Here is a 24580-nt window from a genome sequence, read left to right as displayed (position 1 = left end):
CCTGTGTGTGTGTTTAGGCGGGTGGAATTAGAGTAAGTAACCGAAAGTCGTCCCAAAATAAAACGTGACTCCATTCACACATGCGGCCATTGTGCCTTCCAAACAACTCATTGTGCCCATGGTTTCTCTGTTCAGACTACTACTCAGTTTTCTCTCCTGTAATGTATTTCACTGAGTTCGATTAAAATGCAGTACTAAAGAGGAAGAAGAATGTGATGGCTTCTTGTGTAAGGAGATTGATACCTGGCTAAAGCTCCCTGCCTCTGTTTTATGATAAGATATTACAGAGAAAAGTGGAAGAGCTCAAAAGAGTAGGAAAACACACAGAATTATTTCTTGGCAACTTCTTTACCAGATGATGAGATGCATTATTCATTTCATTCAGAGCCTGCCTCAATAGATGACAGCTCCCTCCCTGAAAGGAGCAATGGGGTCATACTATAATGTAAGCAAGAGTGGAAAAGGAGATCTGAAGCTATGCAAGATTAAGAAAGCAGTTTCTTAATGCAGTTTGCGCATCAAAGTAAAAATAATCTTCAGTTAGTTAAGAGTGTGGTGCTGATAACGCCATACGGGACAGCTGCATATTCCTGCATTGCAGGGGGTTGGACTAGATGATCCTCAAGGTCCCTTCCAACTCTACAATTCTATTATTCTATAAACATTTTCTTAATCCCCATCACTTTACTTTCTCTTTAAGAAATAAGCTGTAAAAAAAGAGATGAATTTAAGAGAAAAGTGGGCAAATGTAGACTCCACCAATGCCCATTTGGCACCTCTTCAGAAGAAGCCTACATAAAAGGAGCACTTCACCAACAAATACTTTATATTTTTAGTTACAGATGGGTAGCCGTGTTGGTCTGCCATAGTCAAAACAAAAAAAATTCCTTCCAGTAGCACCTTAAAGACCAACTAAGTTAGTTCTTGGTATGAGCTTTCGTGTGCATGCACACTTCTTCAGATACCATGCATGCACACTTCTTCAGATACATCTGAAGAAGTGTGCATGCACACGAAAGCTCATACCAAGAACTAACTTAGTTGGTCTTTAAGGTGCTACTGGAAGGAATTTTTTTTGTTTTATATTTTTAAAAATGGTTTAAATAATAAATGCTACTGCAAAAATAAAGGCAACCTACTTGGAGAAACCAAATGTTCACATGTACCAGAGATACTTTTATTAAAAAATACGTAAGAAATGAATCACAAACACTGATGTGATAGGACAGGACTTATAAACTCAGTGTTATTCGAAAGTGCATCATTCTCCCATGCTACCATATCCCCAAAGCAAGGAGTCACTAACACCCAGCAAATAAATACATTCACCCCTTGGCTCCCAATAGAGCTGTGTGACAGGAAGAGGCTCAGTGGGTCATGGGAGAGAGAGAGCTCCGGGATCATGCTGAAAGTTTAGGGCACATCCATGAGGGGTTGGAGGCACATTATCCACAGGCTCAGGTGTCCATTTCAGCAATGTGGTGTGAATTCACATATCTAGTACAAGCTGCATAACACACCAGAGGGGTATTAAAATAGGCAAGGAGAATCATAAATATGCCATGAAAGAGATGCCTTGAGCAAATGTTCCAGTTCACGTGAAATGCCTTGTTGTAATTGGGTCTGGAGAGAAATGACACCAGGTAAAACTACAATGCACTGTAAACATTAGTGTGCTCTTAACGAAATAGAACGTATCATGCTCCTACTTTGGTGCTAAAGCAGAAGCACAATAAAAGCTGAGTGTAAGACAACCTGTGCTGACAATGCTCATGCAGAAGGCCTGCACAGGGTATCAGGCTTAAGACCAGTGTGGGGTTGAGAAGAGATGTTCAGTGATTTGTGGAGATTGAAGGGACATTCGCAAGACAGCCTAAGTGGCCTGGGCAGATGCACCCTTTCCAGAGCACATTATACTCTTTCCTGCCAATATGTCAAGATTTCCTACTTCACTGCTCCACCAACACTAAAAAAAAACTTGGCTTAGATAGCAGATGTAAACAGGTTTTTCTTCACAAGTACTAGAACACACACCCTCTCTTCAGGTAAAAACACGAAATTCAGTATTTTCTTCCTGTCTGCTTGCCTTTCTTCCCAGCAGATAAGACTGAATATTCCAGCAGGCTATAGTCTCCGCTGCCCCCTTTTCCGTTATGGTGGAAGGCCAGATTGCTTATACCAACACACAGAGTCTCTATCAGTTGCATGCATCAGCCTCTGGCTCTTCTCCCCAGCACCATGGGCAAGTCTGTGCAGAACGTAAAAAGCGTCCAAAAACAAAACACAGTGTGCCCACACAATGCTCACTAACAGTATGTCTGCACTGCAGCATATTTGGTACATGGAAACATTCAGGCACAAATCGTTGGTGCCATTCTCAAACTTCCTTGTATGTGCCAATGTTCTAGAGATGCAGCAGGTCAGAAAGCATAGACATCTTTACTGCTTTAGGCAACTCACTTTCACAGGGTTATCATTACACGAGCATGTGATTTCTCTGTTTTCAGTTCAAAGTGCCTTGTGTGTGGATTGTTTTTTAAATGGAATCAGTAGCTTTGAAGATGAGCCTGAAGGTCTGCAGTGCAGGCCAGATAGCAATGGTCACTGCATCCACAGCTACAAGAGCAATAGCTGCAAGTGAGCCAGTACTTTCTCCCATAGTCTCTTAGTTCCACAGAGGTGCTCTCGCAAGGCCTTCCCCCTAAGGTCACTTCTCACGCAGCACACAAACGCCAGCATCACACCTTTGGGTTCCCAGTGATGTCACCACTTCCCAGCTGTCAATGATAGGGTCATAGCACTCAATACTGCTCAGAAGCGAGTTCCCATCGTACCTACACGTGAGAGAAGATTACTGATGAGAACATGTTGAAGCCTGGAACTCTTAAAAAGGAGATGACTTGATAATAGTTTGGAGACGTGGCACACCCACCCCTATTAAGTCATACGACGACAGAACTCTTGTATTTTGTGAGAGGTCAGTGCAAGGAAACACTTGCCATGTCCATCTTTGAACATGTTACCACAAACCCACCCTATGGACCAATCTACAGATTACAATTTCACAGAAGGAAGACTCCCGCCTGGTATGCCAGTAGCTCATCTATTTTGGCATCTTGTTCTCACAAATACCTATAGGGAGGCTGCAAGCAGGGCCTTAGCGCAACAGCATTCATCCCTCCTGCATTTTTGATCTTGATCATGTGCCTCAGTGTGCAAAAACAAATGCTGTATCAGATGGGCCTTTTGCCTTGTTACTGGGCATCTAATACACTTATAAAAAGTATAGCCAGACTTCCCCAGCTATGCTAGGGCTTAGAGGTATTTCTGAGTGAAGCTTGGCCCCCTTACCCTGCTATGGCATAAAGTCGCCCCCTCAGGACTGTTGCTCCCACATAACAGCGGGGGGTTGTCATGCTGGTCACTGTGGTCCATGAGTCTGTGCGAATGTTATACGCCTCTACAGAGGAGAGATGTGCTGTTCCATCAAACCCTCCAACCACATAGATATGATCATTCAGCAAGGCTACTCCAGCTCCTGGGAAAGAAAAACCATGGAACGTGGCACCAAATCCCACAATAAGGCATGCCTAGATGGATATAAGGCATATCTGGATGCCTCTTGCCTACTGAAAATGAACAAGCCCCTTGGTGGGTGAAGTTATCATAATGCCTGCCTCTTTTAATAGTCACAGTCTACCACTGCAAAGGCGACAGGGGGAAAGTAATCTTCCTGGAACTGTAATGTTTGCACAGGATGTCAAAGCTGCTTAAAGATATCCAAGAAAAGTATACATTTATATTCATTTAAAGACAGTATGCAAACTGTCTTAATTGTATGAAGGAGTGAGAGAAAACAGATGTTTTATATTGTGAAGGCTATTCAGATATTATGAATTGTATCCAACAGTCCTCACAAAACAGGCTTGTGCAGTGTAATAGGACATCTTCTCTAACCCTAACCCTAACCACCACTACCCCCCAAAAAAAAATCTGCTCCAGGAAGCTGGGGGACTGTCTGGAAGAGATGTTGGGAGCATGCAGGGAGAGGAGAAGGGGAAGTCACATTGCATGAGCAGAACTCCATGCACTGTTTGATACAACCCTGTGGTAGTTGGAGAGCTGCTGGGAAGAGAGGGCTGGTTACTGGTGTCCTTGGCAATTTCCAGATTCATTATTTGGAAACTTCAGGAGATCTACTCTGTAAGAGTACAGTTGCAGGGAGAAGCAAGAACAAAATTCTCACTCTAATCAGATGGTCCCTATTAAACCACCATTACAGCTGGTATACTGCCAACACCTCCCCACCCTGATCAGGACTCTCACCTGAGCGCTTTGTGGCCATTGGAGTGACATTTGTCCAGTGCCCAGTGTGGGGATCATATCGCTCCACAGAATTTAAGATGTTCAGACCATCATAACCACCTGAAAACAGAGGAACCCATTAAATTACTTGTATTACTTTTATGAGGGGCTATTGCCCCTGTTCGCTTCACTTCACTCACCAAGCCAACCTCTGCACCAAAAACACCCACATCCCCTTAAGAGCTCACCAAAAGCCTTTTACGATCTCCCCGATCTCCCAATTGCCGCCACTTCTCCTTTGCCTCTCCTGATGCCAGAGGTGCAAAGGAGGAGTGCAGGGAGGTTCATGAAAGGCTTAGACTTTCTTGTACTGTTGCCAAAAAATTTAGGATGAAGAGTCAGACTGGCAGGAGGAGGACTGCAGGAAGAGGAAGGCAGCAGCAAGCCAGCCTAGAGATTGGCGGTGGCGACTGCAGCAGTGGATTATCAGGCCAGCTGTCCACTGCTTCTACCAACTTTCCTTGTTCCCACACTCCTCCTGTCAGACTGACTCCTAACTGGCCAGCTGGCAGCAGTAGAAGCAGCAGATCCCCAAGCTGGCTGGCGAAGTAAGGTGGCCAGTAGTGGCAGTGGCTGGCTTGGGCATCTGGATTCTGAAGGCAGAAGCTTCAGGGTGGTAGGCTGAGAAGCCTGTGGAGCTGAGGGCTGCTGCATCTACTGTGCTGAACAACTCTTAAGCACCTACTAAGGATTTCTTTGGGATGGTTTCTTAAATATTAAGTCACCTCTTTAAAACCAAAAGATACAGGACCGATGCAATGCAACAATTTCTGAGCTCTGTCCTGCAAAATTCATTGCCTTTGCTCTGTTTCTATGTTTATATTCATGGAACTTTGGAGTGTCAGGCATAGCCCTACTGGCTTTAGCCCAAACGTAGCAGAGTTTTCCTGCACAGCGAGGAAGCTAGTTGCGGCGGTAATGACTAGTCAGCTAGACTCAGAATAACTATTTACAGGATTTATTAAAAGGAGAAAATAAAACCAGCAGAGTTTCTGCATACAAAACAAAGCAAAATAAATCCTCTCTTTCTCTCTCTCTCAAAACCATACACAGCACTTCTACTCCTAACAACACCTCAATTCAAACTGAGCTAGCAATCCCTTGATAACAGAGCAGAGTGCTGGTCGTTAACCAATCAGAGTGAGTAGTTTCTAGGTCAAGCAGACCTGGGCTTTCTGCCAAGAGTAAATTGACACCAGCTTGAGTTAATTGTGCGAAGCTAGAATCTGCAAGTTTCCCACGAGAACCAATTAACAGAAACTGAACACCCCCTCACAGATTCTGCTGAACAATTAACACCAAATACACCTATGTAGGAGATTATTTTTCCAGCAAACCTAAACCCTTGCACATTCGCTTGTTCTTTATCTTTGCCAATGGTTTAGTTAACACATCTGCTACATTTTCTTCACTTGATACATAAGTACAGGTGATTACATTGTCTTGTACACAGCAACGTACATTTTGGTATTTTACAGAGATATGTTTGGAACGCGATTTGAAACCCTCTGTTTTACTTAATGTTATACAAGCTTGATTATCAATGTAAACTTGTACTGGTTCTCCACAATTTACATTTAAATCTGCTAACAAATGCTTGAAATAAATCACCTCGTTGCACAATTCACTCAATGCGGCGTACTCTGATTCCGTTGATGACACACTTACAACGTCTTGCTTGCGTGACCGCCAGCTGATTAAAGCTCCACCGACCATTATGACTAGTCCTGTGACAGATTTTCTATCCGGCAAATTTCCCCAGTCACTATCACAGTAGCAACTCAACATTTCATCCTCTGAAGAATTTAATTGTAACATATAGCCAATTGTCTGTTTGAGATACCTCAGAACTTGTTTTACCCCTTTCCAGGCATTTAGTGTGGGTTTTGAGACCAATCTACTTAATATGCCTACTGCGTAGCTAATATCAGGTCTGGACCACTGTGCTATATACAATAAACTTCCAATTACAGAGTGATATACATCAGGATGTTCAAATTCAGGACTCTCATCTGTATGAAGTGTTTTTATGAAACCTGGATCCATAGGCACCACTGCCCCTTTGCAATCCTGCATCCTGTATGTAGTCAGTAGTTGTTTAACTTTGCTCTGCTGACTAATTAGGCAGCTGCCATCTTGGGCCCAGCACACTTCCAACCCTAGATATGTCCTAACCGGGCCTAAGTCTTTCACTTTGAACTTACTGGACAATTGCTTGGCAAACCTTTTAGTTTGTTTATCTGTTTTGCAGGCATACAAAACATCATCTACATAAATCAGACAAAACTCTTGATCACTGCCTGTACCACGTACATAAACACAATTGTCAGCTGTACTCTGCTTGAAACCAAATGATACTAAGGCCTCATGGAAACATTTGTTCCAAGATCTTGCAGCCTGTTTGAGACCATATAGAGCTTTGTTTAATTTTAACACTCTATTGGAACCTGTCTCATAACCAGGCGGTTCGGCTAGATACAGGTCTTCTGATATTGATGCATGTAAATATGCAGTCTGAATATCAAAATGGTTTAACAGGAGTTTTCTCTTTGCTCCAAGCGTTAAAATCAGCCTTACACTGTCCCCCTTAGCAGTAGGGGAAAAAGTCTCGTCATAATCTTTTCCAGGCCTCTGAGAGTATCCTTGAGCCACTAAACGAGCTTTGTATTTGTACTCTCCTGTCACCAGAGGTTTAAGTTTGTACACCCACCTGCAGCCTACAATCTTTGCCCCCTCAGGCGCTGCTACTGGTGTAAAGACCTTGTGCTCATTCAGAGAGGACATCTCTTCCTCCATTGCCTGTTTCCAGCGCTCTGCCTCCTCTTTTGGTAACTTTAACACCTCCTGAAAACTCTTGGGTTCTGCACTTACACTAAACACATTTGCAGTATCTGGGGAAAAACGCACCGGAGGCACTCCTTTGTTTTGTCTTTTAGATCTTCTGGGAGAAAATTTTTCTTCTGACCCACTTTCCTCCTCAGAACTACGACCTCTCTTTTGTTGCTTAGCAACTGGTCTTTGGCTAACTCCACTTTCTTGAGAGCTCTTATCTGAACTTTCCTCCCCCTCAGACTCTGATTCTCTTTGTTTACCTTCAGAGTCATGAAGCTCCTGGGAAGGTTCAAACCAAACCTCAGTATTGGCATGTAGTCTCTCCCAGCCACTATGTTCACAAAAACTGGCATTCCTGGAGATCACAATGCCATTTGTCCCTTCAGCAAAACGGAAACCTTTTCCCAGCTCCTGGTAACCCACAAACACTAACTGTTTGGTCTTAGGATCTCCCTTCTTCCTCATTTGTTTTGGAATTAATACCCAGGCTTTTGATCCAAACACATGCAAATGGTCAATTTTGGGTTTTTTCTGAAACAATTTAAAGTACGGGGTTGTACCTATTGTTTGATGAAAGAGCCTGTTTTGGAGATAACACGCGGTGAGCATGCTCTCCCCCCAATAAGACATGGGCAAATCAGCATCGTCAAGCATGGCAAACATCATATCTTGTAAAGATCTGTTTTTTCGCTCTGCAACGCCATTCTCCTCTGGGGAAAAAACGTTCGTTTTTCTATGCCCAATGCCACGCTTTTGTAACCAATCTTTAAAGGCATTTGACATAAATTCACCACCTCTGTCCGTCTGAATCCTTTTAAGTTTAATGGACAGAAATCTTTCCACAGATGCCACCCAGCCTTTAAACTTAGTGAACACATCACCCTTATTCTTCATGGGAAAAACCCAGGAGTAACGCGTGACGTCATCCACAATTGTTAGTGAAAAGCGCGATCCACCCCTGCTTACAGCAAATGGACCAATTACGTCCATGTGAACCAGCTGTAGCGGTGACTCACTAACTCTGTCACTTCTGGGGTAAGAGACTCTGTGGGTTTTAACCTTTTTACACACATTACAATCAAGGTACTTGTTACAACTCTTTAAATTACCCCCATCAGCCAATTCAGACATTTTTAGTACACTTTTCCAGCAAGCATGCCCCATTTTCCTATGCAATAAGTGCACACAGTTGTCATGTATAGCTTTGTTATTCACTGCAGGCTGAGATTTACTGACTACTGCTGCAACTTGAGATCCTGCTTTAAGCCAAAACAAGCCTCCCTCTGACTTAGCAGTGCCTAAAATCTCACCAGCCTTCTTAATAATGCAACTGTCTCCTTCAAAATACACTTTAAACCCAGCTTTTAGCAAACAATCTACAGACATCAGATTGCTCCTTAATGACGGCACACAAAGTACATTTTGCAGGCATTCACGAAGACAAGGAACAAAAACTGCACCCCCCGAAATCACTTCGGAAGTACTTCCGTCTGCTAGAGCCACCTGGCTGCGCTGTGCTGAGTTCTTGGAAACAAACAATTCATCTGTATTTACGATGTGGCGAGATGCTCCCGAATCGACCACCCAGACCGCTTGTTTCTCATCAGCAATCTTGACCTCGCCGGTCACCAGCTGAGCCGACTGTTTTTGTTTGAAGAATTTCTTTTTCCGCTGCTGCTGCTGATCTCGTCTCTGCTCCTGCACCGGCAACTGAGACTTGACCAACTCCGGACATTGCCGTTTTAGATGCGCTGAAGACCCACATCGGAAACAACGCCTAACAGCAAACGCTGACTCCTCACCGGTACGCTGCTTTTGCTTCACCTCTGGCATGGCATGAGAACTCCTTCCAAACCGCCCGCCTGTAGAAGCCTCTGCAGCCAACGACCTTTCTTGCCGCTTCTGCCATTCTTCAATCAAACGCCCAGTAACGTAACTGACTGATAAATCATGCTCCTGCATGCCTTCTAGAGACAAAACTAAATTATCCCAGCTTTCCGGGAGAGAACTCAAAATAATAGCCACCTTCTCCTGCTGGTCTAACGCACAGTCTCTTTCCTGTAGCGCTGCAAACTTTAACTGTAAACTGTGTAGGTGTTCCTGCATTGTAACCCCAGGCTGTAACATTGCCTTGTACAATGCTTTGCGAATGAACAGCTTGGAAACCGCTGTCTCACGCACATGGAGTTCTTTAAGTGCTTGCCACACACCTCTAGCTGTCTTGATTCCCCTCACATACGGCAACTGGGAATCTTCCAGCCCCAAGACAATTGTGGCCCTTGCTCTTTGGTCTTTATCGAGGTCTTCATCATCAGGCTTCGCAGGAAACTTACTCACCACTTGCCAGAGACGATCCCTCTGCAGCACTGCCTGCATGCGTTCCGACCACAGCAAGTAATTGGAGTCATTCAGACGCTCAAAAGCCATCTGAACTGGTTGTGAGGCCATCTTGAGAGCGATGTCCCTGGAACCCGGAACCAGCTACTCACGACCACTGAGAGAGAAAACAGGAACCACAGCACCCAGCACTCACACGCTGCAGCTGTTGTCCTTGTGTCCACTGCGTCACCAGCTCACCACGGTCAGGAACCAGCCAGGAACAACAACCTCTGGAACTACTGGAACCAACGCCGTTGATGCTGACACCACCGCAACTCAGGCTGGCAGCACAATGCCCATAACCTCATGGAACTTTGGAGTGTCAGGCATAGCCCTACTGGCTTTAGCCCAAACGTAGCAGAGTTTTCCTGCACAGCGAGGAAGCTAGTTGCGGCGGTAATGACTAGTCAGCTAGACTCAGAATAACTATTTACAGGATTTATTAAAAGGAGAAAATAAAACCAGCAGAGTTTCTGCATACAAAACAAAGCAAAATAAATCCTCTCTTTCTCTCTCTCTCAAAACCATACACAGCACTTCTACTCCTAACAACACCTCAATTCAAACTGAGCTAGCAATCCCTTGATAACAGAGCAGAGTGCTGGTCGTTAACCAATCAGAGTGAGTAGTTTCTAGGTCAAGCAGACCTGGGCTTTCTGCCAAGAGTAAATTGACACCAGCTTGAGTTAATTGTGCGAAGCTAGAATCTGCAAGTTTCCCACGAGAACCAATTAACAGAAACTGAACATATATATGGAGCCTACTGCTTTCAGATATTGGAATTCTGAATTCAAAGGCTTTCCACGGAAGAAACCTTTCATACTTGATGGGCATTCCAGGGCAAAACAGAACTTACAAATGCTGTGAAATTTGCAAGATCACTTCCTAATTACAGCTTCTTGCATAGTCTTTTTACCAGACTGCAGCTGAGGCACTACCATATAAAAATTTGTAAATACACTGAGGTTACCTACCAAGACAATAGATAACATTATTAGCAACCACCAGTCCTGCTCCTTCTCGAGCTGTCTGCATATCTCCCAACATACTCCACTGATCAATGTTGGGATCATATCTTTCCATACTGGTGTGGCGCCGACTTCCATCAAAACCTCCAGAAACATAGATCATGTCTGTAACACAACAGTTAACTGAATTAAACAAATCACAGTATTTGAAATCAGTATTTTACAAATATGCATTTATGTTGGTTGAATAAATGAATTAATTTCCCCGCAAAATCAAAGTACTTAAGATTGTTTCCAGCAATGATTATCAGTAGGGGAATTAGAATACGTTTACCAATACATACCTCCTAAGGTTGTGGCCCCTGCTAGCCCCCGTCGAACGTTCATGGGAGCCACAGAGTACCAGATACTGTCTTCATCAGATGTATAATCTAAGCATTCCACAGAACTGAGGCGAGAACGACCATCATAACCACCTATTACATATATCCGATCATGCAAGGAAACTGTGGCAACATAGCGTCTTTTACGGCTGATACTCTATGCATAAAGAAAAAAAATGGAAGCAATTTTTTTGGGTATCTTTAGGTATGATGGGCACCTGCAATTTCCTATTGATTCCATACAGAGATAGTGCGATCAATACAGACAATGCTGCACTAATGTGTCAGGGCTTATCATTTCTATATATCCTGTTTATCTACAACAATATGTTCAATATATTCAATTTCACATGCTCACGTCTTCAGTATGCAGCACACTTTTGAGGTTCTCTGCATGAGACGATAAGAACCTCAATGGAATGCAGTATCAAAAGGTTTTGACATACAGAAAGCAAACAGCTCACCAGGGGATTTAGAAAACATTAATTTAAATTTCAGATGGCTCTGTGAGGCATCATCCAGAACCTCCCCAATTCTTCATCTCAGACTACTTTACACAAGAGGCCTTTCTAACATTTATATATGTACAATGCTTTCATGGGTTCAAATAGTTTCACATGCCTTCTGGACAATCCTTATAATAGCCCCATTAAGGCAAAAAAAGGGCAGTATTTTATTAAAAGCCTATGCCACTCTTCCTCCCAAAGGAGTTGAGGGTGGAAATTATTAGGGGGGTGTTGGTGGGAATGGAAGAGCGTGGCTTGCCCAAGATTATCCAGTAAATTCTAGGAAGAGATGAGATTTAAACTGGGGACTTCTGACTTGCAGTCCATTCTTGGTAATTATTATCCTAGCATGTGTGCAAGACTATGTTGCCACCCACATACTTGGTGTGAAGTCACCATTCAGCTCCTCATCAGAAACACATGTATTATTGCCCACAGATGATGCTGTATGGCTGAGCTGGCTAACCCTTTTTTTTAGCCAGATGTTAGCCAACTCCATGCCCCTGAGACACACATGTGAGATACACACATTGCAGAGAGTTAAACACCTCTCAGCCCAGTGCTGCAAGGGATGGTAAGATTTTGCCAATGTGTGGTGAGCTACCTGCATTGGTTTGGCAGGCTGAATCCAGCCCACAATTTCACAACAGTGATACTACAGGGTTTATCCATTTTCCTACGAGGAGAAGATGCCTGCATTAGAAACATCTTTGTGAAGCCCTCCCTGCAGCAACTCTTCCAACCACAAGGTTCAAAAGAAGCATTTCCAGTTGCAAACGTATGTCCACCCCGCGGAGGAAAAGCAATCACAGGAAAAACAGAGGGCAGGGAGATGGTAAAGCACTCCCAGCTGCTGCTTCCCTGTTTTAAATCCCCTCATCTCTTTTTTAAAAAAAGGTGTTGAGGCACTGTTACATGCATCAGCTAGTAAGTGCAGTTAGCCCCTTAGTAAGCTTAATCAGACTGGTCAAACATGTGGTTATTAAAGTATATACCTGGTATTTTACTGTTGCAAAAAAAATGTGATAAAGCAAACAATTACATACTGGTAGGAAACTCCACTCCTGTGTCTTCGGATCATATTTCTCCACCACATCAATAGGTGACTGCTGACTTCCAAAGCCCCCAATTACTAAGAGAACCTCATTGGCACCTGAATAAAAACGGACCACTTTAAGGTGAATATCCTAGAGTATATACTTTTTACTTCCATTATTGGTGTACCGATCCTCTAACTCTAAGTAGTGGGTCAAGAATAGTAGAACTGAGTGGCACACTAGGTCAGCCTTGAAAATAAAAGCACAAGTGTTAATAGCCTTTATTTTATTTTTTGATAACTTGGCTAAAAAGCTAGTGGCCTGCATTTTCATGCCAGCTGTGGAGAACAGAAGTCCATCACCTGTGGTTGGCATGCAGGCTACTAAAAAACTGCAGACTGGTGAAAGGATAGGTGTTTCATTCTGCCACTGCATTTCTGTGATGGTTGTGGAGGAAGAGACTTTCCTTCCTCTGTTGCTAGACTGGAAACCAAGTGGGGTGGCTGAGGAGGATGGAGTAATCCATCTCTCAGTCAGGCCTTTAACGCATCTACATAGAATTCCTATGGCTGCTAGGTAAGTTGTTAAATACAAGGCTACATACTCTTAAGCTACTCTTGACAGATTGCCTAATGTTTTTAAACTCTCCAGCAAGAGACACCTATTTTATTAAGCAACTGATTTCATTGCACTTTGTAGTCTTAGTAGTCCCCCACTCCACTTGCCACCCCTGAATTATGCCTAAACACAGGACACAATTTGCAAATCATGAAGCTTAAGCATTTAATTTTTTTAAAAATTTCAATAGCATGTAAGCAAACCTATCTATGAGTTGGTGTATTTCACTGCATTTTGCTTTTTCTTACATGATTGTGAGGAATAGTTAATCCTGTTTTAACAACAGCCTTGAGATTGCTATTTTGCCCATCAATGTACTAAAGGCTAGATAAGTGTGACAATAAGAATCTAGTTTTGGTTTAACGCCAAACTGAACTGTATTAATATCCTATGTCTGTGAATCCAAGCCAATAACCCTTGCTCTTTTCTTTTCAACACCACCACCACACAGATGACTCATGCTTAGCTTGTGCCATATAATCTTCATTTCTCTCTCTTGACAACCTTACAGCCCATTTTGCAGCTGTGCACTTGGGCTTTGTTTCCCAACCATATTTGCCCTTGGCAAGTCCATTCTATTAATTTCCAATTAATTGCTCCAATCCAGAAGATAATAGTGAAGCTTCAAGGATATTTGTCATACCACATGAGAAGTCTTTTAGCTCACTTTCCAGAACATCCTGAACATGTTGTCTTAAAAAAATATGCTTTGAATTTCTCCCAGCATCATCAGTTTGTCATTAACAAATTTAGGTTGAATTTTCAGCTTTATACAGAATCTAAGAATAGTATCTGTATGCCTGTCAGGCAAAGGCTTGAGTATCTGAAAATTACCTCTGAGCCGTAATATTATCTAATAACTTACTTCCATTTTCTTCTAACAAGCCTTCTTTACACAATGCTTCAGTTGAGAGTAATATTAAATACCATACTGCAGCAGAAGTATTTTTATATGCTTGCTTATTATATACAGAGGTTCTCTCTTGCTTGGAACACACGTTAAGAATTATATTTATCATTTATACCAGGTTTGTAAGATGCAATTTATATGGCTGTCTTTCGTGATTAACAATAGCTTCCAGGCATGCATGCAAGCAAGCTAGTATTAACCAATTTCATTCTCTTTTAAGTCACATATGCTATGTGGGCAAGTATGGACAGATAGCAAAATTTTCTGAGGCTAGACAGTTTGCAGAAGTATTTGCAAGGCAGTTAACATCCATCTATACTGCACACACAGACACACTAATCCAAGTAATTAAAAGACCTAGCTAACAATTATTTGTTTTCTGAGCATTGTTTATGTTTGTGCAGGACCTAAGGTATGTAAATGAATATGTTGGCTAACTACAGGTAGCTTTCAGCAATTTTACTTCCTCAAAGGTGTGTTAGGGGCAACAGCTGCTATTCCCAGTTTTTTCTGGGGATATGCAAGGATACGCATACCCCTAAACATTTTGTGAATCTTTGTACTTTTGTCCATTTACTGTGTTTATTTTTCCCAATTTGAACTATAAAATGGTGATTTTCTTGAGTCAAAATGAGAGTACCCCTAAACATTTTTTTAGGAAAAAAAGTATTGGTTATTCCTATAAAGCAGTTATTTAGACAAAGCTGTGAAGGTGCTTCTTTTGTATCACACAGCTAATGTCTGGGTCCTTGTACCCACATGTTTATTATTATTAGGTCTGTGCAAACGAGCAGCATCCCCCCACATCCTTCCCTATATCTCCAGGGATGATCTGAAGGCACAGCTTTATTTATTTTTAAAAATCATATCCTGCCCTTCCTCCCAAAAGGTCCTGGGCGGCAAACATTTCCATAATAAAAACATTATTAAACATAAAATAACATATTTAAAACATTTCAAGAATGGTTAAAACATCTAAAAGCAATAAAAGCATAACAAATTAACAACAGATTACATATCAAAATTATATGTCTGGATAGGCCCACTGAAACAAAAGTTTTCAACAGGCACCTAAAGGATTACAGTGACAGTACCTGTGTAATGTCAACAGGCAGGGAGTTCCAAAGTTCAGGTACACTAAAGAACAGACCCCTTATAACCATGAAGCATTGCTTCATTCTAAGCTGCCAAATGGCAGAAGACATTAAACCATACCCTTTCCCAGCCATTTTGATATGCACTTCTCTGATGCTTACCCAAACGTGCTCTGGTTCTGGGACCTTGCATCTGACTCCGAAGTTCAGGTCTTAGATGAAACTTCTTTGCTTCATCTACAAGGTCTCTGCATTGCAAACTACATCGAATAAAAGGCTGCAGAAGACATACAGGCATTATTTTCACTTTATCCAATTCTTTATACACTTTTACAATTCTTCAAAATACCCTATAGCTAGTAGAAGAATGGAAATACTTGCACATTATGACCCACTGCAAAAAAACCCTAATATTTAATGAAATTAATCTAAAATTAGTCCAGTTACATTAATTCAAGTACTGTAATATAAAACATGGAAAAACCATGCTGGCGGAGCATGCAACAGAAATCTTTATTCAAATACAGTTTCCAGGATTAAAACTTAAAACACTGGTTCCAGAAAACCTTTGCAATAACTTAATTGGTTTGAATGTAAAATTATATACTAAGGATACTGATTTGTGAATTTGATTTTGGCCAATTCTTTCTTCCTTTAGCAAAGCCCTATGCCTTATCCCACACCACTCAGGAAGGTCCCCTTTTTGAGGCAATGCAAAGGACAGCCTGGGGTAGGGTGGCAGGTAGCCTTCTGTGAGCTTCCTTCTATTGTCCTAATTTTCAAGGATACAGCACAGAAATTCCTTCCTCAGTTATTAGAGGGAAGAACCCATTGGCCAAAATTGCAAAAATCTTGTTTACCTACTTGCTAATACTAAAAAGAAGGCTACTCTAAAAGCAGCCTAACTTTTCTATGGCAGCTGCAAATATTTGTCCAAGGAACCTTGACTTGTGTAGTAGACTGCAAATTAGGTGTATTACATTTATTAGAACTGATGTTATTTTGTTATATTAAGCCATCTGAATAGCTAAGGCCTGTGACTAAATAACTGAAAATTATGGGTTGGTTTTCTTTACATGGATGCGGAAATTAAAAATACACAAAAGTAGATGGGTTTGAGGTTAGAGTTCCTCTTAAGGGAGAATTGCAGGGGCACTAATCTTTGTTCCCATATTCTAACATGTATATATGCAAAGGATCAGCTAGAACACATTACAAAGTTACTATTATGAGTGAGGTTTTCCTAAATACAGCAGTTGTTCTGCAGGACTTATTCCATGAGCTGCATAATAGGGCAACTGGTCCTACCTCAGTGTCTATGACATCGGTAATGTAGCGTGGAGTGAGTAGTGGCATGCGCACATACTGCAGAAGCTCTGGCAGGGATGCTTCCCGTTCCTTCTTTGAATGCTTTACCCAATTAATAACAGCCTCAAAGACAGGCTCTTCAGAATCCACCTATAAGAAAAGGCATGGAATTAATCAGTCTTTTGAAAAATAGATGGCTACAACACGGGAGGAGGGATTACTTTAAGGGGGGGTGTAGCATAGATTGTACTTCTGGTGTGGGGAAGCTGCATTTGCACAGAAAATTATGGTGGTTGGAAAGCAAGATCCACCTTGCAAAGCAAGCACAGGCAGCTCTCTAGAGGGGGAAATGCGTAACCTTGTCGTGTAACTGTGAGAAGCATAGAATGTGCAATGTCAATGATGTGATATGCATCCTTTTATTTGTATGCCACCTTTCCATAGCTAAAACCATGCTCAATTTGTTACAGCATGAAACAAATTACATAGTTACAAATATAACCATAGCAGTCAAAAACAACAGACACATCAAAAAGTACACAACCAAATCGAACAATTTCCACATAAATCACAGCAAGATTTAAAAATAAGGGTAGAAAAAACAATCAGTTAACAGCAACAAACACCCCTGCAACCCTCCCTAAACAGTACCCTAACCCAAGACCAGCACACATTCCTCACCATCACCATGCAATATTTTTTCTTTTGAAAAGCATTTTCTCTGAAGAAAGTGCAGTCCCTTTTATTGTTATTCTTTATTAAATTTCTATACTAATCCTCTGTCTGAGGATCTCGTGGCGGTTTACAACATAAAAACACAAAAATCCATATCAAAGTAAAAAACAATAACACACACACACCCAACTCAACTTTGGGTTTGCTCTTTTAAGAGCAATTGGGTTTTGTTCATAAAGCAAGTATCTCCCATAATGTTAACCTAGGCAAACATATATTTAACAAGATAGGGTTAGCATGAGTGTAGAACAAAGAGGGCTCTTTCCCACTGATAAAAGGGTGATCATATTTACAAGCACAAATGTGCTTAAGATCTGGGTGGTGCCTTACAAAATGCTTTCAGAGTACATGCCTTACAAAATCTTTCAGAGTAACTAGCAAGACTGCACTTCGCACTTTAACATTCTTCAATGGCTTCATTCATTTACTGCCAATGATTTTGTAGCACAAAATTAAGTATTGATTTGTAACTCTTTAAGAGCATGGACCAACTGTTAAAAAAACCCACACCCTGTGCCTCAAAAGCCTTGTTTGGACATTCAGAATCTTGGTTTAACACACATACATGGTGGGAATGGGCATGAGCTCTGGTCACTCCCCTGTTCCTCTGAGAGTTCAAGGGCTACTGTTTGCAACAGGAAACCTCCTGTACTTGTGGAGACACCTCCACATTGTGTCACAGGGAGCATTCCTGGAGAAGCAAGTAAGGGCTCCTCTTGAGCGCAGAGCTCTTCTCTAGGTCTTCCAGGGACTTTCCTTGTAAATCTATATTGATTATTCCAGACTTCCATCTTGTACATCCTCCTATACCCTGCCCCCCTTCTGCCATAAATTCTGAATTTTAGCCTTGCATCCATTCTAACCCCTTTTTGTTCACATTCTCTCTTTTGCCATTGCTTCTTTAAACAGATCTTGGTAACTGTAAAGGCTACCAACTTGCTTTTATATTGAAATGAAAACTAGGATTCTCAGAATTCTAGTGAGATCTAACAAGTGCTCGTGGATTGTAAATTGCTAACCTCCAAAGTATGAATTCCATCGGTCAGCTCCACAGTATTTTACTGGTTAATTCCTAGGTTGTGTTTGGTTCCTGTATCAAATACTAGAACTTAATAGCATTGCTTTGGACAACAAGAAGGAATATTTTACCTGAATCTCATCACATTTTATTAGCTTTTCCACTTCTTCTTGATTTAGGAGAATAAATTCTTCATGTTGAACTACATCTGGGAAGTGCTTCTGGCTAAAAACTTCGGCTGCCTGCATTAAGTCCACACAATTGTGTGTTTCAGCAAAATCTCGAATCCCCAAACAGTTGGAAGGATCCAGCTGGCTTTCCAGGAACTCACAGCAAGCCTGCTTCACTCCTGTGAGAAATGACATGATTTGCACTTCAGAGGGCTAAGTCACTGTTCTGAAAAGTGTTTAAGAGGGAGGAAAACTGTGCTTAACAAATACATCCATTTTCCTAACAAACACTAAATCTGGTAAATAAAAAGCCATCTCTTTTTATCTTAACCAGCCTGCCATTTTCCTTGGTAAGTAATATTGAGATTCTTTTTGGTGGTAATAAATTCTAAAAATGGTGTGACATCAGTAAAATACATTCTTAATTAACTATTGTATTTTATCCATATTACAAAAACAATATCTACCCTTTCACAAAGACAAATATTTTACTACCCAGAAAACGCTCCCAAACTACTGTACTAATCAACAGCTTTTACAGTTTTACAATTTTATATTTTCATTTGTTCTCAGGATTGCATTTCTCCCAGAACTCAGATAACTGAATGTTCAGTATCTTAGTATATAATAAAATTGTAAGCTAAAGTCTGTGTGGCCAATGGGCAGCCATGCAAATTGTGACATAAAAGGGAGGGGGTTTGGCCAGGCTTAAAAGGAGGGGGTTGGTAAGGAGCAGTGGGGCTGGCAAGAAGTGCTAGCAGGGATGCAGTTCCTAGTATGCATATAATTTCAAGTTTAACAATCTTAAAATGGGGAGACTCTCTCACTAAAGAGTCCCAGTATGAAAATTTGCAAAAGTATATACCTTTTACTATGGTGTAATGTGGGTTTTAATATGATTTTATATGTAGTGCTGATAGTATAATTTTCTGTACATTGCCTCTGAATGCATTATGATAGGCAGTTTATAAATTTCAGTTTCTATATAAAAAGTGTGGCACTAGAGAACAGTTCCTACTTGCTGTCCAATTACAAAATCAATGCATGAGGCATGAAACCACAGAAATACCACATCCCCACCAACATCACCTGATGAAGAATGTTTTACTGTGCTTGAATAAGAACAGAGATGTTTGTGATCCTTTTATTCATTATGGTAAAATTTCTACTTTTAAAAAGGAACCCTCCTTGACTTTTATATTGTTCTTGGCTTTCCTTATTAATCAAGCTACACTTCTGGTGAATCCTTGGAGCACCTTCTGCCCGCTGAGAGCATGGTTCAAGATATTTCTTCAGACCCCAGCCCACTAAAGTATCACCCACTGGTATCTGCAATGTGGCATTTTCAATCATATTACCCAAGTGGTTGACACACTCATTTGAATAGGTTCACTCAAGCTACAATGCTTTTGTTCATGTGGGCTTTTAGACAAGGTTAAGCTCATGTTGTATTAGAAGCTGCTGGTTTTATATTTGTTTATTAGTCTAAATATATTTGTTTTCTAATTGTGTTCACCACTTTATAAATCTCTTAAAAAATGGGCAATACAGATCAAGGATTCTCAAAAGCTCTTCGCTCCTGATCTACACTGTATGTTTTTGTCATTACCTTTCAGCTGAAGCAAACAGGCTGCTGGAAGCAACTCCTGAACATTCTCCACTGTTACATGAACGGTCTCTGTGTATACGAAGTCCAGCAATATTTCCATAGTTGAAGCTGTTAGCCCTTGAATATCCACATAGGGTTTATCCTTCTCTGAAAGCTGCGAATTATAAACAAGGGAAGTACTTTTTTATTCCCTGGGTTTTACAGGGTTCCAAAACATAACCTGGAAAACTACAGTGGGGGCAATGGGGAAGAGATACAAAGCATTAATAATCTCACATGAATATTTCAGCAAATGGAACATATAACAAATACCCTACAGACCTTTTGGTGCAAGGATAATACTTTGAAAAGTTCTAGTTACAGGTAGGTAGCCGTGTTGGTCTGCTGTAGTCGAAACAAAATAAATAAATAAAAATTCCTTCCAGTAGCACCTTGGAGACCAAGTAAATTTGTTACTGGTATGAGCTTTCATGTGCATGTATCTGAAGAAGTGTGCATGCACACGAAAGCTCGTATCAATAATAAACTTAGCTGGTCTCCAAGGTGCTACTGGAAGGAATTTTTATTTATATATTTTGTTTCGACTTTGAAAAGTGTTATTTTAAATATCAGAGAAACAAAGACTTATAACATGCTGTCAAGGGGCAGGCAAATTAATTCACCAAAAGTAATTAACATGCACCTCTACATATAAATTACAGCAATGTCCTTATTACACTGAGTTCAGGGTTGAGAGGAGAACATAGTAATGCCTTTCTATCCTACAAAAATTCTGCATGGCTTGTTTACCCATTATGTACTTACATGGGTCACTTGCAGCCAAATTAAAAAAGAACCACCAACATTTGTAAAGCTTCCTTCCTGGTAGACCAGAAGACAAAACACATTTGCCAGCCAGCTTAGTAACAATTTAAAAGTGTGGATTTGCAACAGAGATAACATTTTTTTAAGCCTAGTTATCCAAGAAAGCTAAATTGTATATAAAGTTGAAACATTAGGAAGCCTACAATTTAACTTTTCTTATACTGTACTGGGATGTTGAGATCTGCTAACAAGACTGCCACCATATGATTCTTGTGGCAGTGCGGGAGAGGGCCAATTCTATGGTGGCCCCCAGGCTGTGGAATGCCCCCCATCCAAGGGGCAAATGGCCGTGTCTTCGTACGCTTTTTGATGGCAGGTGTCTAGATCTTTAGAGGTACAGGATAAGACCTGATGTTCCCTACTGCAGTGCTGTTGTTGACCTTAATTGCAATTTAAGATGGATTTAATTGCTGAGTAAGTGAAAAGCATTACATGGCTTTGTGCATAATGTGCATTAGGGCTGCTTGGTGAAGAGCAAGCTATAAATGCATACAGAATTGCAACCTTAATGACATTTTTGCACTTTTAAGTTGTATTACAAGCTACTTTCTTATTTGCATGAATAAAAACAAAAATGTGTGTAGTCTGCATCTTGCCTACCTCACTGGTGAACATAGCACAGAAGTAGTCACTGCAAGCAGCTAACACAATACGATGGGCTGGAAAGTCTTTCTGCTCCACACGAAGGGTCACATCACAAAGTGTGTTACTTTTTCGTAGAGAGTTCATTGCATTGAGAATGGACTTGGCATGAGAATTAGTCATTATATCTTTAGGAGCCATAGTGAATTACTCCAGTCAACAATAGCGTTGAGAAGGTAGGTTCAGAGTATGAGTAACCTGTTAAGAGAAGAGTCTGCTTCACTAATGGAATCAAGCTTGAAAGAGGTGGAGAATGAGGATCTTGGTTTCTGCCGGTTCTCTCTTCTATCCCATGGGCCTGTCGTCTACCTTGATTCACTTCTATTTGCGCTACTCAACTACATTCAGATGACCACCATCCCTACCTAACAGAAGCATAGGCATATCATAAAACATAGAAATTCTATGTTTTAATGCAATAAAATCTCAGAACAGTACACATTTATTTGCAGTGAGATGTGTGCTAGGCAAATTGTAGAACATCAAAGCATCTCAGAACTACAGACTAATAAAGACAAAGACAAGATTAAGTGCAAGGACAATGGCGGAGCACCACCTGTCCAGGAAAGCACAACAGTGTGGCCAAAGTTAAACCATATATTGCCACCTATTTAACTTTCCCCCATGTCAATTACTTCAATTTTATTTGGAAGTTAAAAAAGAGACAAATATATGAATATTTCCTAATGTAAATCAATAGAACAAGACTTCTACAATCAAAGCCTCTGCCTTTGTTTTATAAAGTGTATAAATGTATATTAATTAACCTTCAAGAACTTACTATAGCAGATACTCAAAATCATTATCTGCTGTAGTAATTACTTAGAAGCAAGTACCACTGAATTTGATGGAACTCACTCCAAAACAAGGGTGCACAACTCAGAATAGTAGCCTAATCTTTCTTGTTTCAAAGGTTGTTAAGGCTATACCTCCTAGCCACCCCTAGCTTATCAATGTAATGACAGGTAATTTACTGTACAAACAAGTTTTACTTGGTGTTTAGTTACAGCAACTGAAGTAATGGTTCAAAGACAAACGCATTTGCAAATAATTTGAGCAGAAAACATCCATTTTAGAGCTAATTCTGCTCCCTACCACAAACAGTTGTTAACTGAAGAGATTCATTGATCATTCCAGTGGCATTCTAGTGTGTGATAATATTCTCTTGGGAGTTGAATTCTCCAACGAACCTACAGAACTTCCCTCATAACATTGCAACTCTTGGGCATTCCTAAATGAGATACATAGACCTCAGCTCAAGCAATGGGTCCCATTACCTAGCACATAATTGGGGAATCTCAGCCCAGAGGCCAAATGCAGTTCCCCAGGGCTCTCTCTGTTGGACCTTCAGGTGCCTCCCCATGCCCCACCTGCCAATTCCCTTGCTTCACACCCAAGTATTTATCCTAGTTGGAACTCACCCCTGACCTCTGACCATGCCTCACGCTTTTCCGGGTGGAGGTTAGAGAGCCGTGTGAATGTGTGTATAAACTAGCCTAAGAGTACAAAGGCAAAATTTAAATTTGCTTCTTTGCCCCCTTTGGCCCCAACCACCACAGGCATGCGGCTCCCAGAAGGTTGCCCAGAAGGCAATAAATATGGCCCTCCGACTGAAAAGGGCTCCCACTCCTGACCTACCACAACCATCAGTGCTTAGGAGGTGGTTTAGCTACCCAATTTGGTACTATTCCCGGTGCGGTCGCCAATACCCACAGCAGGGCAAGACCTCTATTTTGAAATACTGGTACCTATATATTTGGCTATTCAGCAGCAGCTGGGATGGGAGCTGTGGCTTCAGCGAAAAGGGAAGCTCTCCTTCTCCCTTCTTCCCCAGGGCTTCATGGACTTCTTCCCCTGGGCCCGTGGAAGCCCTCGGCGGGAGCGGGGGTTCAGCAGCACATGGAAGGGGGCGGGCCGCGCAGCATTTCTGCCCTCGGAGCCTCCTCCCCCGTCCAAACTCACCGCCGCACCCTCCCCGTGAGGGGAGAGATTCCCGGCTCGGCTCCTCAGGCCCACACGTCTCCTTCCTCCTTCGCATCTGGCGCGCCTCGATGACGTCACTATGGTGGACGCCAAGCCGCAGGCTTCGGGAACCATCTTTTAAATAGGAAGAAGCGCGGCGGCGGATGGATTCTGCTCGACCTCGGTTGCTAGGCAACAGGGATTCACAACGAAGCCGCGCGATGTCAGCTCCCGCCCGCTGGATAACTCCGCCCGAACGCTGCAAAAGAAAAAGGAAGAAAAAAGGCTGTTCTTTTCTTGCCGTCGTTGGACTGCCATACGCTCTGAATATTCCCGGACATAACCGGTAATCGTCGAGCGGAGTTTTGGAAAAGCGGTTAACATGTCCGGTAAATCCATGGGCGTATGGCAGCCCAAATAAGAAGTGTTGATTTTTATTTTTTTTTGCGATTTCCCCCAAAATAGGTAAAAAACTTCATTTTGGGGGAGATTTTGCAAAAAAAAGCACCCTCAATTTCCGGGCTGGTCAGATTGCATGCAGAGGCATGGAAAAAGCCACGACTACTGTATTATTATTACTGTTATTGTTGTTGTTTTAAATAAATGAATCTTTCAGGTGTTGCAGGGGAAACGATTAATCTAGCCCAGTATGATACACTCTCACTATGCAGGAGAGAAGATAATGGAGAGTGCAGTTGCCATTGTTGGTGAACCGCTAAGGGCCTAACCTGCATACTAAGTGTGCATTTAAAAACAATATTCTCAGACCACTTAAAAAAAAACAAACTGTGTGGATCCCACTTAGGATTCGGATAATGGAGATTTCACCCTTTCCTCCGAATGCTGTTTTCCTGCTGCCCCATGCCTTTCCCCAGTGACTGCTTTTTTTGGTGTTTTGGTTTTCTTTTCTTTTTTCTTTTTGGGAAAGAGCACCTTTGGGTGTTAGCAACAACTGGGGGACCTTTTAGTGGGAGAACAGTAAGTGGAGGGAAGAGTAGGCCCACTCCTTGGCTGTGCAGCATGGTTCTGATCTGGATCAGGGCTTCACGTGACTCATTTTTCTAGACGTGTACTTTGATCCTACACCACATATTGCTGGATGGACGTTCATGACTGATTTTTCCTTGCAGGATCAGATATATGACATTCGAAAGTAGAGACAGAGTTCCTGAGCGGGGAT

At 41.7% G+C, this 24580-nt stretch overlaps 1 protein-coding gene across 7 annotated transcripts; it reads right to left on the bottom strand.

Annotated features, from left to right (window-relative positions):
• Positions 1-1155: 1155 nt before the first annotated feature.
• Positions 1156-23550, bottom strand: KLHL12 (kelch like family member 12). 7 transcript variants are annotated; one of them, XM_028734717.2, is made up of 12 exons: positions 23401-23524; positions 21397-21636; positions 19933-20086; positions 18285-18502; positions 16401-16550; positions 15255-15369; positions 12480-12586; positions 10889-11084; positions 10551-10709; positions 4327-4425; positions 3352-3538; positions 1156-2834 (listed from the first exon to the last, which is right to left on the bottom strand). In XM_028734717.2, the coding sequence occupies exons 2-12, from the start codon at positions 21577-21579 to the stop codon at positions 2708-2710; spliced, it is 1695 nt and encodes a 564-aa protein (XP_028590550.1). In that variant the 5' UTR covers positions 21580-21636; positions 23401-23524; the 3' UTR covers positions 1156-2707. The 7 variants fall into 7 exon arrangements, with proteins under 7 accessions (XP_028590550.1, XP_028590549.1, XP_028590551.1 ...); XM_028734716.2 differs by having other exon boundaries at positions 23187-23491; XM_028734718.2 differs by lacking the exon at positions 21397-21636 and having other exon boundaries at positions 23401-23550.
• Between the last annotated feature and the right edge of the window lie 1030 nt (positions 23551-24580).

The sequence above is a fragment of the Podarcis muralis genome, chromosome 5, assembly GCF_964188315.1.
Source record: "Podarcis muralis chromosome 5, rPodMur119.hap1.1, whole genome shotgun sequence".
NCBI classification, from domain to species: Eukaryota; Metazoa; Chordata; class Lepidosauria; order Squamata; family Lacertidae; genus Podarcis; species Podarcis muralis.
The sequence above is the reverse complement of the archived record's forward strand: the minus strand, read 5'-3'. Positions and strand labels throughout refer to the sequence as shown.